Source organism: Doryrhamphus excisus, linkage group LG1 (genome assembly GCF_037039965.1).
Source record: "Doryrhamphus excisus strain RoL-2023G ecotype Guam linkage group LG1, RoL_Dexc_Guam_v1.1, whole genome shotgun sequence".
Classification (NCBI taxonomy): domain Eukaryota; kingdom Metazoa; phylum Chordata; class Actinopteri; order Syngnathiformes; family Syngnathidae; genus Doryrhamphus; species Doryrhamphus excisus.
In genome coordinates this window covers 18774131-18788723 of record NC_136357.1, presented here as the reverse complement: position 1 = coordinate 18788723, position 14593 = coordinate 18774131, and the positions used below count along the sequence as shown (strand labels likewise).

The 14593-nt window shown below is 39.0% G+C and overlaps 1 protein-coding gene across 1 annotated transcript; it reads right to left on the bottom strand.

Annotated features, from left to right (window-relative positions):
• Positions 1-865: 865 nt before the first annotated feature.
• c25h12orf75 (chromosome 25 C12orf75 homolog) lies at positions 866-14058 on the bottom strand. The gene is made up of 6 exons (XM_058076417.2): positions 13858-14058; positions 8762-8786; positions 4817-4852; positions 4600-4679; positions 4349-4381; positions 866-2176 (listed from the first exon to the last, which is right to left on the bottom strand). Exons 1-5 carry the CDS (start codon positions 13898-13900, stop codon positions 4377-4379), a joined length of 189 nt encoding a protein of 62 aa, XP_057932400.1. The 5' UTR covers positions 13901-14058; the 3' UTR covers positions 866-2176; positions 4349-4376.
• Positions 14059-14593: the final 535 nt, after the last annotated feature.

Sequence of the window (14593 nt, the reverse complement as noted above, 5' to 3'; positions counted from 1 at the left end):
CTAGGCTGCATTAGCAACATTAGCGAGTTTGCTTCTCTGGATTTTGTCCTTGGAGTGAGACAGTTTGAAATCAACTATATTTTTTACAAATAAAGTTTGAAGAGGGCTGCACGGTGGTACGAGTGGTTATCACGCAGGCCTCACAGCTAGTAGACCCGAGTTCAGTTCCACTCTCAGCATCTGTGTGTGGAGTTTGCATGTTCTCCCTGTGCATGGGTGGGTTTCCCCCCACATTCCAAAAACATGCTAGGTTAATTGGCCACTCCAAATTGTCCATAGGTATGAATGTGAGTGTGAATGGTTGTTTGTCTATATGTGCCCTGTGATTGGCTGGCCACCAGTACAGGGTGTACCCCGCCTCTCGCTCGAAGACAGCTGGGATAGGCTCCAGCACCCCCCACGACCCTCGTGAGGATAAGCAGTAGAAAATGAATGATTGAAGTTTGTACATAGCATATTCATAAAACCCAAGAAATTGTCATCTTTTTTACTCGGTTTAATGCATAACTTTACTTTTTTTTTTCTTCTTGCAAGAACAAGCACAACAAACATGACAAACAATAATAACAAAAAAAAACAGCAATTTTGAATGCAATATATGACAAAGCTGTGCTGAGGCAATTCTGGTATGTAAATGAGTCATAAAAATAAACACCATCCATATTGTGCTGTTCCCGTGTGTGTAGGAGCCAAAGGCGTTGACATTCATTGTGGACGGCAGGGAAAGGCCATGAGAAAGATGAAACAAGGAGAGACAGGTAAAAAAAACAAAAAAAGAAATATATATATATATATATATATATATATATATATATATATATATATATACCCTACTATATACGTATATATATATATATAGTAGGGTTGTCAAAGTTAACACATTAATGACATTAACGGAAGTTAATGACATTCAAAACGTTGGGATTTCGAATTAATTGTTACAGTATTGTAATAAAATAACATTTGCTGTACTATAATTATCAATTTCTATGTATTTTAATGTGTTTAAAAAGAGAAATAAAATTACATTGACAGTATGTTGTCAGGCCACTTCTGGGTTGGAAAATGACAAAAAACATTACATACGTGGTTCTTGGTCAGGGCGTAACAGCTCAATTATGTCACACATGAGGGGGGAGAAATTATTCTAGTAATTATTCTTGTCGTTGGCTAGATAGCTGACATTTTTAATTTATCAGCAGGGGAAACAGCAGGTTCCATTGTCCCTCAAGAGGCACAAAGACAGTACAGGCAGTCCTCGGGTTAAGGTCGAGTTCCGTTCCTCGATGATTGTGAAGTAAGTTGAGTTTTAGACTAAGTGGGAACTAAATGAACTCGTAAGTCAGTCACGCTGTACACACGAAGGACACATAAAATACAGTAATGAAAAAAAAAATGAAATGAAACCATAATAAAAGGAGAAGCATTCCTTACTTTGATCTCGCTACGTTGTGACTCTTTTGACGACTGCATCTGTCTCGCCGACATTTCTTAATGCTATAAAATGCATTAATTTTTCGTTATTTTTCCACTAACATTTTACAATAAAATATTACAGGAATCCCACTGTTAAAAATAGTGTTGAAAATATAAAACTTTCTTATGCATTTCAATCCATCCATTTTGTACTACAACGTGAGTGGCCAAAGTCAATGCCAACTGTCATTGAGTGTGAGTAATTATGATTATAATCGAATTATTAGTAATTATGATACAGCTATAACAATTTATGAGTGAAATAAAATAAAATATAAATAAAATTGGATTGCAGAGGGGTTCCCAATGTATTGGCTCGTAAGTGTCACCTGAAGGCCCTCCAGATTTGCTCGCGAGGTCGGACTCACACGAATAAGAAACACTGATTGCTTGTGACCAGAAGACGTCCATTAGCGCCATCCCTCGTCTTGCCTTGACAAAGACGACATTTCAGCACTGCGAGCGTTGAGCCAAAATGGCTGCCACGACGCTCCCTCAAGGCCGCTTGTCTTTTTTTTTTTTTGCACGGTGAAAGGTGATTATGGATCATGGATCCGCAGAGCTGTGCTCGGAGTCACTAAGTCTCCCATGAGTTCAGGACTCTTCAGAGACCGCAAGGCTGAGACTTGAGTCAGCGAGGGCTGCGTGCATCCAAGGTGGAGTCCCCAGGGGGCGTCCTCAAGGTGAATAAGCACCACGCCTGTCAAGACAGTGAGTGACAAGTTCAGACAGAGATATTCAGCCATGGAGGAATCGTTCAAAACGCTCAAGTCTTGACTGAATCAAGTACCCGATTTGAGTTGATTCAAAACTTGCTCTCTAACCGAGTCATTTGTCTCTTTGGAGTTTTAAAACAAAGTTTACTCAGAATTTCCAGATTGTATGAAGCTATGTATTTAGCAGTATAATGTTGAAATATTATACAAAAAAGCTATTTTTGCATTATGAGAGACAAACAAAACAACAAATGAAGCTGTAATTTTTGGAAGGTTAGGTTGCTGAAAAAGTTCTAATGTCACGAGAATAAAGTCATAGTATTAAGAGAAAAAAAGTCCTATTCTAACAATAATAAATGTCACAATTTTACAATAATATACTAGTAGTATTATGAGGGAAAATTCTATCATTTTAGTCTCAGAGAGTTGAAATATTAACAGAAAAATTTGTAAAGTCATAATATTAAGGAGAATTAAGTCAAAATATTAAGAGAAAACATTTGTAGATTAATGAGAAATTTATGAGAATTTTATATGACTAACATGGTAATAATAAGTGGAAAGATGGCATCATTTTAGGAGTATCAAGTTGAAAAATTAAACAAAAAAGATATTTAAAACAAATATAACAATCATTTGGAAAATTTTTGGAAAATTCAGAAAAAGTTACAATGTCACAAGAATAAAGTCAAAATATTATTAGAATAAAGACATCATTACAAGAAAAAAATTAATAGAAATAGTTGGAAAATTAAAAAACAAAAAACAGAAATGAAAAAAGATGTAATAAATTAATAATAAAGAAATAAATTAATCATGATTCATCAGCACACCACACTGTGTCTGAAATATGACAATTGAGAGAAAAATAAATGACAGGGCAGGATAATATACATACTGTACGCTTGTATGTATTAGCAACACCAAATTAACAAGAAATTCTAATCAAGTTATGGCAAAATATATTTGCTTAACCTTGGTTTCTGTTGTGCTCATTTTCAGCCCTTTGTATAAACTTGTGGACTCCTATAGAGCAGCTACACACAATAACCCGACATAAAGCTTTCTAGTTCTTCCAGAATCTGCACCTATTCCAGCTGAATTTTCTTGGATTTCTAAAATGGTCTGTTTTAATGTATGCCACCCTCCTGCGGGCACGCCCACTCCACTGTGATTGGTCAAACTCCCAAACATAATGTTGGATTGTTGGATGTACGAAGTGTCCATAAATGCATCTAGTAGTTTGGTCTGTCTCGTGACAATACGGAGGTGGACGAATGCCTTGCAGACGTGTTGGAGATACATATGAACTCTGCCCCCCCCCAATCACTTCATTGCACTACTTCATTGCACTATTGTACATATTACTGTTATATCTTGTTGCATTCATAGATCATACTGTTTATAATTTATATAATCTGCAATAGCCATACTATAGTCACTTATATCCCTGTATATATCCACACTGTATCATAGTCACTTCATTGCAATACTGTACATATTACTGTTATATACAGTAAAGTCTCGTTATATCGATATCGGTTATAACGAATTACTGCTTATTACGATACTATTTTCATTTCCCGGCAAATTTCTAGTCTTTTATGATATAATTAGTTCCGTTAGTACGATACCCGGTTATTATGATAATCCGATTACTACGATGCCCTTTTCATCTCCCGCCAGCCAATTTGGTCTGCTTATATCGATACAAAAGCAGCTTAAATCAATCTTTGCTTAAGGATTTCAATACCAAGTACAAGTGACATGAGCAATAACAATAAAGTTGAATCTAATCTAATCTAATCTAATCTAATCTAATATGATATGTTGGAATTGCATTGCTGTTGTTATCAATGAGTGGCAGACTCTGAGAGACTCTGTGAGGACCTCCACTGTGCCGGCATCCTGTCCATTTTTTTCTAAATATACTGTATTGCAGTACATAACTCCTTGGCACAGAGTATTCCAAAATACCAAAGTGTCCGATGCCTCCTGTCATTTTTCTGTATGCGGCCTTCGCTGGGCAACATTTGGACACCTCTGACCTGCTGTATGAAATCATGAACTATTTATTTTGACACAAGACGGCTGAGGTCAGATCTCTCAGGGACTTTTTGTTCTTTGACATTTTATATTTAAGTGCTGCTTGGTACCTTGTGATGGTGTCGACATCACGGACTGCTAGTCTGTAAGAGAAGAAAGAAATCATGCAATATTTCTGTATGAAATATAATGTTGTTATTGTAGGATTGAAATAGCTAATCATATAGCCACCTTAATGAACACAAGGGTGTGCATATGTGGCGCTCTTTGTTTATCATTAGGGTTGTGACTGGGATGTTATTGGACCGCATTAAGAAACAAACATACTTTGAGGCCAAATGTACTATGTATGTTGCGGTACCTTTTCTAGTGGGCTTGGACTGACTGGCAGCCACGGCGGTCAGGTCTGCAGGCAGACCCACGTACACGCCGCCATAGTTCCTGCATGGACAGGAAGTAAGGGTTAAAAACAAGGACAACTGCTAGCATCGGGATAAAAGGTGTTATCTATTCACAATTATAACCATCTGCCACAGGAAGCGGCTACGTTTAATTGAGCGTCAAGTCTTAAAAGGTACCTTCTTTTCTCATCGTCTGCCAAGGGATCTTCTGTCCTGATTGAGAGAAGAAGCTTTTGTCAGCTGCAAGCCTTTCTCTAGTGCATTCGCGAGCTGGGATGCATTCGGAACAATTAGGCTTCATGCTCGCATTTAAAGGAAAATCACGCTTTTTTTTAATTTTGCCTATTTTGCCCCATCTTCCACAGACATTAACACAGGTTTCTCTTTTCTGTGTGATAAAAAGAGGCATGTATGTATGTAATGTGTATGTTTTGTATCCATGCTGTTACCATGTGCTAACAGGTACACTGATGATAACATGTAATACATACAACATTCCCGGACCTTTTTTCCTGGACGCATTGATTTCACATAGCAACATGGGAAGGAACACCCACACCTGAAAATACTTCCTAATTTACTGACAGAAAAAAGAGTAGAAAAGACTAGAGAATGTGTGACAATAGATAGCTTATCCAGTGACGACAGGAACAAATAAAACTAAAATAAATCACAGATACCTAACTGAGGTAATCATTTCTTAACCAATTCAAACAAATCCAACATCAAAATGTTCAGCTCACTCAAGAAAGGTGCGCTACCTATTCACGTTTTTGTAAATATTCCCACATTTCGTGTCATTTTCTTTCTCTTTGGGCTTTTCCCTTCAGGGGTCACCACAGCAAATCACCTCTCTCACACTAACTACCCTCATGTCCTCACATCCATAAACCTCCTTCCTATTTGGTCTTCCTCTACGCCGGGGGTCTCAAACTCAAGGGTCTGAGCAAGGCTGGACCGCATCAGGTTTTCAAAAAAAAAAAAAAAACGTATTTATTAAAAACAGAAAAATATACAAACTTTTTCAGTGCTTTGGTTCCGATTTTCTACAATAAAAGCTCTGATAAAACATTCCACTGTTCTCAAATATCTTAATTTTTATTTTTCTGCACAAAATAAGATGAAAAATAAATAAACAAATCAAGAATAAAGAAAATCAATCAATCAGTAATGAATAAATATAACAATAATAATAAAACGGCAAATAATAAAAACTTAAGAAACCACATATAGTTGGTGGGTAGACAAATTATTTTTTTCAGATTAAAATGAACAAAGCATTATTAGAGCCCTGTAGACATGACAAAACATGACTATAGTCACATTTATACTCTTTTTATTTACAACATATTGCACAACTGCAGGGTCTTGAGACACATGCTAACTCGCAAACTAGAGAGCTAGCGACCTAAACAGTAGCCTCCAAGTTATTTCCTTTAAACTTAAATAGCCAAAAACTTACCACTTCCACACGGATAGGGAGGATAACTATTAACAGTTATTTAACCTTTAACATGAACATTAATCAAACGTAATCATTTTTTCTGGGTACATGATACCATACAGCAGGGGTCAGGAACCTTTTTGGCGAAGAGAGCCATGAAGGCCAGATATTTGTATATTTGTATTTGTATAGATATGTGTATCTGTGAGAGCCATATACATTTTTTTAAACATTGAATGCAATAAAATGTGTGCATTTTTATGTAAGACCAACAGTTTTAGATAATGGGCTCTAATTACGTAGACCAGGCACACTACCGCACACCAATGGGGTGTGGCCAGCACACTTTCGTGAGCAGCGCAGTGTCTAATAATAAATCAAATACTTGTTGCCATTAATACAACTTCTGCTGCTGCATAGTTTTGCACCGTACTCCGTAGACGTATTTCATTCTTTTGGCCATCTTCGTCAGAAGGCTTGGTTCTGCAGCTTTAGCTATTTGACTAAAGGAGGAAAGTTTACATTTACATGTTTTTTTGGCATCTCAATGACCGAGGTAGACTACAGCATACCCAGTAATAATCAAGTTTTGGTGTTTGACCTGGAAAATATCATCAGGAAAGATAGATATGGTTGGCCGTATTGTAGCAGAATATAGATGGACGAATTAAAATGCATAAGAAAGTTGTTGATTTTGAATATTATTTTTAACAGTCATTTCTGTGATGGTTTACTTTAAAATGTTAGCAAAAATAATTTTTTATTGTGGTAAGAAATGCTTGGGAGCCAGATACAGTCATCAAAAGAGCCCTGCCTGGCTCCCGAGCCATAGGTTCCCTACCTCTGCCATACAGCATCTATATCAAACTTGCATGGGCCGCACTAACATTAAACTTTCATATCAAGGCCTCAAACTAGTGTCCTGCGGGCCACATTTGGCCCGCGGGCCGCGTGTTTGAAACCCCTGCTTTACGCCTCCTCCCTGGCAGCATCCTTCTACCAATACATTCCCTATCTCTCCTCTGGACATGTCCCAACCATCTCAGTCTGCCTTTCTTATTTCCAAGGCCTCTAACATGTAATGTCCCTCTGATGTACTCTTCCTCATCCTATCCATCCTGGTCACTCCCAATGAGAACCTCAGCATCCTCATCTCTGCTACCTCCAGTTCTGCTTCCTGTCTTTTCCTCAGTGGCACCGTCTCTTGACCAAACAACATGGCTAGTCTCCCCACAGTTTTGTATACCCTTCCTTTCATTTTAGCTGAAACTCTTTTATCACACATCACGCCTGACACTTTTCTCCACCCGTTCCATCCTGCCTGCACACGCTTATTCACCTCCTTTTCACAATCTCCATTGTTCTGAACTTTTGACCCCATGGGCTTAAAATTCTCCACCTTCTGTGTCTCTTCTACCTGTAACCTCACTCTTCCACTTGGGTCCCTCTCATTCACACACATATACTTTGTCTTGCCGCAAACTTCATTCCTCTCCTTTTCCTACTCTCTACCTTTTCCAGTCATAGTTCCAACATTCAAAGTCCTTACTCTCAGTTGTAAGTTCAAATTAGTATTTAATTAGTTCTGATCTCAAACCACCACTTTACTTTCCGTTCTACTTTTTAGCATATTTCCACAGCATTTCAGTCCAGCTTCGGCTTCCGAACGGCTCCTTTGGTCATTCAAAATTGTTATTTTCATACCTTTTCGAAGCATTACAGTTTCGTTTCAGCTTTTCAGCATCATCGGGTTCTTTTAATTTTTGTACAGTGCTAATCATTTATCACACTCAATTTTTGCCTTTTACAACTTGTAATACTACTTTAATATAGCCACACTTTGGACACCCCTGGACTAAGCAGGAACTTGTCTCCTGGGCCTGTCTTTACGTTTAATCCTCTTCCAAGTGTGCCACTTTTAATGACAACAGATAATACACTTTGGGGAGGTACTAGTTCCTTTAATGGTGTGTTTCATAGAATCTCTGGGTGTGTGTACATGTGTGTGTGTGTACATGTGTGTGTGTGTGTGTGTTTGATGATATTTTGCTGTGTAGTACAGTCTCAACACACTGCAGTCAGCTCTCATGAGTCCTGCTCCGCTCTGATGTTTATCAAGAGCACACACAAATACACACATACACAAACATATATGTGCACGCTAAAATGATTCCAGGAAACGTGCAGCTCCTCCCTTGGCTTTGATAAACATTGTCTATTAAAAGCAAAGGACATGCTGCCCTCTCATGCAGTACGATACACTAAACAGGAGGAGGAAAAACCATCTTTCATGGTCACAAATTCATCTGTTTATTTCCATCTGCCATTTGATGCTTTAATTAAGCGGGGCATGTGATAGATAAATGATTAGAAATGCGTTTATGAGTCAGGGCAGATGTTTTTCCACACGTGACAGCATTGGATCTAAAGTAACCATGATTAAGGTTGACTTTTGCTTGTTTATGTGACAGATACTGCATTTCGCCATGAGACATGCCGTAAAAGACGATATTAGTAGAGCTAAGCTGCGACTGCACCGTCCCATCATAAAAAGTATGTCACATGATGGTAAAAATCATGTTACAAGGCTGATTTTTGCAAGCGAGTGAAAACAGTAGCAATATACTTGCAAAAGCATGCAGATGGTACTAGGGGTGAAGGATGAATGATGTACTTACACATCTTTGGAGGCTTCGGCTGGCCCTGAAAGTGGAGAAGGAGAAGAAGAAAAAAAAGCATTTATTTTGCAATTCAACCAGTCGATCATAAATCCCACCCACTTCCTCTTTGATGGATTTATATACCTGCTTTTCATTACACTTGACTGATAAAATTAATAAAACCTTCACAAAATATATAAATTGAACACATTTTTAATTACATTTAAAATTATGTATAAATATTTTAAATCCAGTGAAATTTAATGAATATTCATTCAATACCAAAAACGTATTTATAATTTAAAAAAAAATTGTGCTGTGTATGTTGTAGTATAGTTCACAAAACAAAATATTTGTGTGAGAGTGAAAGTTATGTTAGAACAGGGGTCTCAAACACGCGGCCCACGGGCCAAATGTGGCTCGCAGGACACTAGTTTGAGGCCCCCGCCTTGATATGAAAGTTTAATGTTAGTGCGGCCGGCGCAAGTTTGATATGGATGCTGTATGGTATCATGTACCCAGAAAAAATTATTACGTTTGATTAATGTTCATGTTAAAGGTTAAATAACTGTTAATAGTTATCCTCCCTATCCATGTGGAAGTGGTAAGTTTTTGGCCTTTTAAGTTTAAAGGAAATAACTTGAAGGCTACCGTTTAGGTTGCTAGCTCTCTAATTTGCGAGTTAGCATGTGTCTCAAGACCCTGCAGTTGCGCAATATGTTGTAAATAAAAAGAGTATAAATGTGACTATAGTCATGTTTTGTCATGTCTACGGGGCTCTAATAATGCTTTGTTCATTTTAATCTGAAAAAAATAATTTGTCTACCCACCAACTATATGTGGTTTCTTAAGTTTTTATTTGCCGTTTTATTATTATTATAATACTTATTTATTACTGATTGATTGATTTTCTTTATTCTTGATTTGTTTATTTATTTTTTATCTTATTTTGTGTAGAAAAATAAAAAGTAAGATATTTGAGAACAGTGGAATGTTTTATCAGAGCTTTTCTTGTAGAAAATTGGAACCAAAGCAAAGTTTTTTCATTTTTCTGTTTTTAATAAATGCGTTTTTTGTTTTTTTTGAAAACCTGATGCGGCCCAGCCTTGCCCAGACCCTAGCTCCAGTGGCCCCCAGGTAAATTGAGTTTGAGACCCCTGTGTTAGAAAGTATCTTTTCACAAAAAGATGGTATTCTACCTTTTTTTTGTCAGGAATTGATATTTTGCTAAAACTTAACTACTGCTGATTACTAAAGAATAGAAAAATGTAAAAACAAACTTGATGGGAGTCCAAGCTTTCTTTTGGTAATTTCCATGTTTATGTAGCCACAGAACACAATTATTGTATCTTGAAAGATCAGTCCAAATTGTCTACAATGGCCAGTACTGAAGGGGTTGAGTTGTGGATGAGTTAATAAATCCTGGCTCAACAAACCAACCACGACTACCCTTCTGTCGAGATCCGTCATCAGTGCATCACTGTAACCTTTCAGGATACACGGCTACAAATGACAACAATAAACACATGCTAACACAAAGTGTTGTACTCCGCAGTCTCCACTTTGCTGTGGAGCTCCTTTTTCTCACTGCCCTCAATCTCCTTTTGCATAAAATGTGAGACGTAAGTACAAGACCCTCATTCTCCTCCATTGGTGTTAGCATGTCTCATTAATGCACTGTGGTTTTTGCAGTTTCCCAAGCGATAAAGCCGAGGCAGCATGAAACGTAACAGGGTGCATGAGTTTAAAACAACGACCCAGCACTTTTAATGTCACCAGAAACCTGGCCTGGAGGTGATTTAGGGATGTTCTGAGGAGGCAGAGACCTTGTTGACCTTGGAGTAAATCTCTTGACGTTGGTTTCAGTGGTTTGGATGAGGGTGGTTATCAGTCATATAGGACAGCACCATTGTCACTACCCGATATATTGTTACAGCACCAAGGCTACAATACATATGCAGTTATCGTTGGAAAAATACCACACAAGAAGAGTAACTCAGCGTATTACACTGGAGACTCTGCATTAGTTGGAAAAGTGTGTCATTTCCTTCTTTGCGTCAAGAAAGACGCTTGAAGTCTGCTGACATGACACAGGGGCCCATTCATCTGCAAACAAAAGCTCATTCACGTCCGAGGGATTGTATCTGCGTAAGTAAGATGGAGGATGAGCCGTACTGTGTGTGCTGAAGCGGTCACTTGAGTTCGCCAGGGGGGCAGCGGGGAGTCGGGCGGGGGTGCCGCGCGTGACTCGGCCGTGCTGCTTCCTGAATGATGCGTGACTCGACACGTTGGTGCAAGTCAACAACTTGAATCTGGAATCCACAGAACCTGTCCTGGATGTTTGGAGGAAGTGAAGCATCTTTCGTGGTAGGCGTCTGTTAGGACCCTAGGATTTCCATGTTAACAGAATCCGGGACAGAATCGTGGACTTGGTCAATAAAAACTGATTTGACTTTGAAATGCAGAATCTGACATTATGTGAATGAAATGCTGTCATTGTCAGGAGAAGGAAGGTTGGTGTGGGGTGGTATTTCCTCGGTAGACAGCTCAATCACAAATACGAACACGCCCCCTTCCCAAACTAAACATCTGGAAATGGCCGCCAGAAACACGGGCAAAACTTGGCGGAAGACTCTTATTGAGTGTGAATGGAAGCTAGTTGGATCAGCTTAGTTTAGCAGAGCATGCTAGTGCGGCTATGTGGATATGACTACATTTTCACTGTGTTGTCGGCGCTTTAACGGAAGCAAGCGCTTTACAATGCTTGCTGCAAGTTGTGACTGAGTCTACAGTCAACAGACATTGTCAACACACAGAAAACACTTCCGGCCTTCAAAATAAGAGCACTGTTTGCCAGATCTTGTCTACTTGTGTCAACAAAATAAGGGTATCTTACATTCATAAGTTGACATTGCATTGGTGACTACATCTTCCTTAAGCACAAGCATGGGCATTACAGTTTGTTGAAGATTTTGTAGCATTGGGCTCTAATTTGGTGGTGCAGCGCTTGGTGTCAGATCGTGGCGCACCCCACGCAGTGCTACTGTTGTCCAGCGCACCATTGTTCAATTCAGTTGCAATTAGTAGAAAATGTGTGTGAATTCTGAAACGGAAATGTAGAAAATTCATTTTCAATGAAAACCTGTCACATATTGTGTATTTTTAGAAAAGTTCTAACAGACCATAGAACCGAGCTGAACATTTTGATGATTAGAATTAAGAGAGCTTCAAAAAGAACTTCAAAAGATGTCCTCCAGTGTTCTTTGTTCACTGTGTGACTGGACTGTTTTTTGTTGACTTGATCAGCTACTTCCATCACGCTTAGCGGACTCATTTGTGGAAACAGGAGCCTGATTGGGATTTGTCATCCCAAACCGTACCTCAGCCAACAGAACTGCACGTAGAACTTTTTCGACACTTTCCTGTACATTTGAATGTAAAACCACTTTGGTGGTGATACAGGGTGAGGTCATGCAGCAGATAAAGTATTTCTACGAATGGCCAGCGAGTGAAAATGAAAGAAAATGATCAATAGTTAGCAGACTTTTTGCTTTCAGCTTCACATCCTTGGAGGAAGATTTTTCACGTTACACATAAAACACAACACTAAACAATACAAGGCCCTGACCTCGTCACCACCTGCTACGCTCCCACCTAATTACCATTGATTCAATTACCCTAACTCAACAGAATTGCACTTTCACTCCTGGAAAAATGCTCATTTCCAACCCCGAGTAGACCCGAACCCTGTTTTAGATCAATACTTGGTGAATAGCGTAACCTCCTTGACCACTCCAGACGATGGTACATTCCCTGCAGCTGGCTGAGGCCGATGGGAACGGCTGATCCAAAGTCCTGAGGCATGAAGCAGCTTTCAATTTTGTTTTCCTCAAGGTTGTTCAGATTGAGTTTTTTTTTGTTGTTGTTCAATCACCCAACTCTCTGGATGTACAGTAAACCCTCGTTATCGCGGTTAATTGGTTCCAGACTCGGCTGTGATAAGTGAATTTCCGCAAATAGGATGAATTATTTACATATAAATCACTCAGGGGTGTCCAAAGTGTGGCCCATGGATATTTTTTATTGGCAAACAGCATTATTCATTCATTCATTCATTCATTCATTTTCTACCGCTTATCCTCATGAGGGTCGCGGGGAGTGCTGGAGCCTATCCCAGCAAACAGCATTATTCAACAAGAAAACTGCATGTTGTACAATGTTGTTTACAGCCATGTTGACAAGCTAATTGCTGATGCTATATTCATTAGCATCTCAACACATGGTCATTCCACTACAGGAGGTATGTTATGTTACACATATCCGTATTGGCTGATATTGGAGAGTTGGACAATATCGGCATATTGGTTATTGGCAAAAAAAGCCAATTTCAGGCATCTCTACATGGGGGGGGGGAGTTGGCAGCTATTGTAAAATTACTGGACACAGAGTGAACGGTGTAGAATACTACACATTTTGTCTTCCAACACTTTTTCTGAATGTCTTATATTTGTATTTGAATTTGAAAATGCTAAATTTAGGCCAAATATGCTTCAATGTGCACATTTTTGTCGTAATAATAGCCTATAGTCAACTACAAAAGAGCAATCATTTATTCATGAATATATTTTCTTAAACCTAGATAGAGTGAAGCCTCGGAATTGCAATGTGGCAAGGCTGTATGACTGTAGAGCGCCAAATAACCACAGATGGAATCTGGAGGCACTTGAAGCATGGAGCAAGTCGAGAAGCACGCTTGTAGTTTACTTGAGGGAAAGTTTGTCATGTTTTGAAAGTGCTTGAAATTGTTACCATCTACTGAAATTGTGTTTTGGTATCAGCTGGAAACTGATCATCAAAATGATGACATTATTGAAATGTATCACTGTGTGTGCAGTGATGGCCAATGTGGGTCAGCGCTCGTCGTTGAGGGGTGATAGCGGGTCCCGCAGCCATACCAGTTGGGAAGCACTGATAAAGATGATGCGTATCCATTCATGAAAGACACACACACACACACACGCTGATAACTTCACACTTCATTTACATTCTCATCACCTTCCAGTTTGGTGCAGACATGCTCACATATACACTCATATTCCTAAAAAAACACTCACCCCCTCCTGAGGTGCTGGCGGCCGACGAATTCCCACAACCCATTTTTGCATCCACGCAGCCACGGTCCCCACGTCAGACGCCCGACGAGGAGAAGGAAGATGATGAGCAACGCATCGGGAGGAGATGAGGGAAGGTCAAGGAAGCGTCTCGTGGAGAGCGAGGCGGGGAGCACACAGAAAGGGGCTTTTATATACACACAGGGTGGGGTGGGGGGTAGATACGAGAGAGAAAGATGCTTCACATGATTTCCTTACACCCTGACATGGTTGCCATGGAAACCAGCGAGGTGGGGGTGGGGTGTGGTGAGACCTAACCAATAGGAAGGCTTCTTTGTATTATTATGTTGTACAATCATTTACAGCACGTTGAGCCTTAAAGATAAATAAACGTCTACTGGACAGACGTAGACCATAACGGCGACTGTCGTCTGGAGAGGCGGGGTTATCCAGAATTTTTTTTATTTGCCCACACATATAATTTAACAAGAAAACTTGGGGGAAAAATGCACAAATTGAAAAATCATCAGTAATTTTCAAGAATAAAGTCAAAATATTATGGCAAATAATTTGTAAACTAATAAACGTCACAAATAAAACAATGTAATATTATCAGGTTAAATAACATCATTTTAGTGACATAAAGTTGAAATATTAAAGACATTTTTTTGAAAAGTTGACAACAAATAAAGTTGTAATTTGGAAAATTAGGTTGGAGAAAAAAGTTATCAAAGTATTA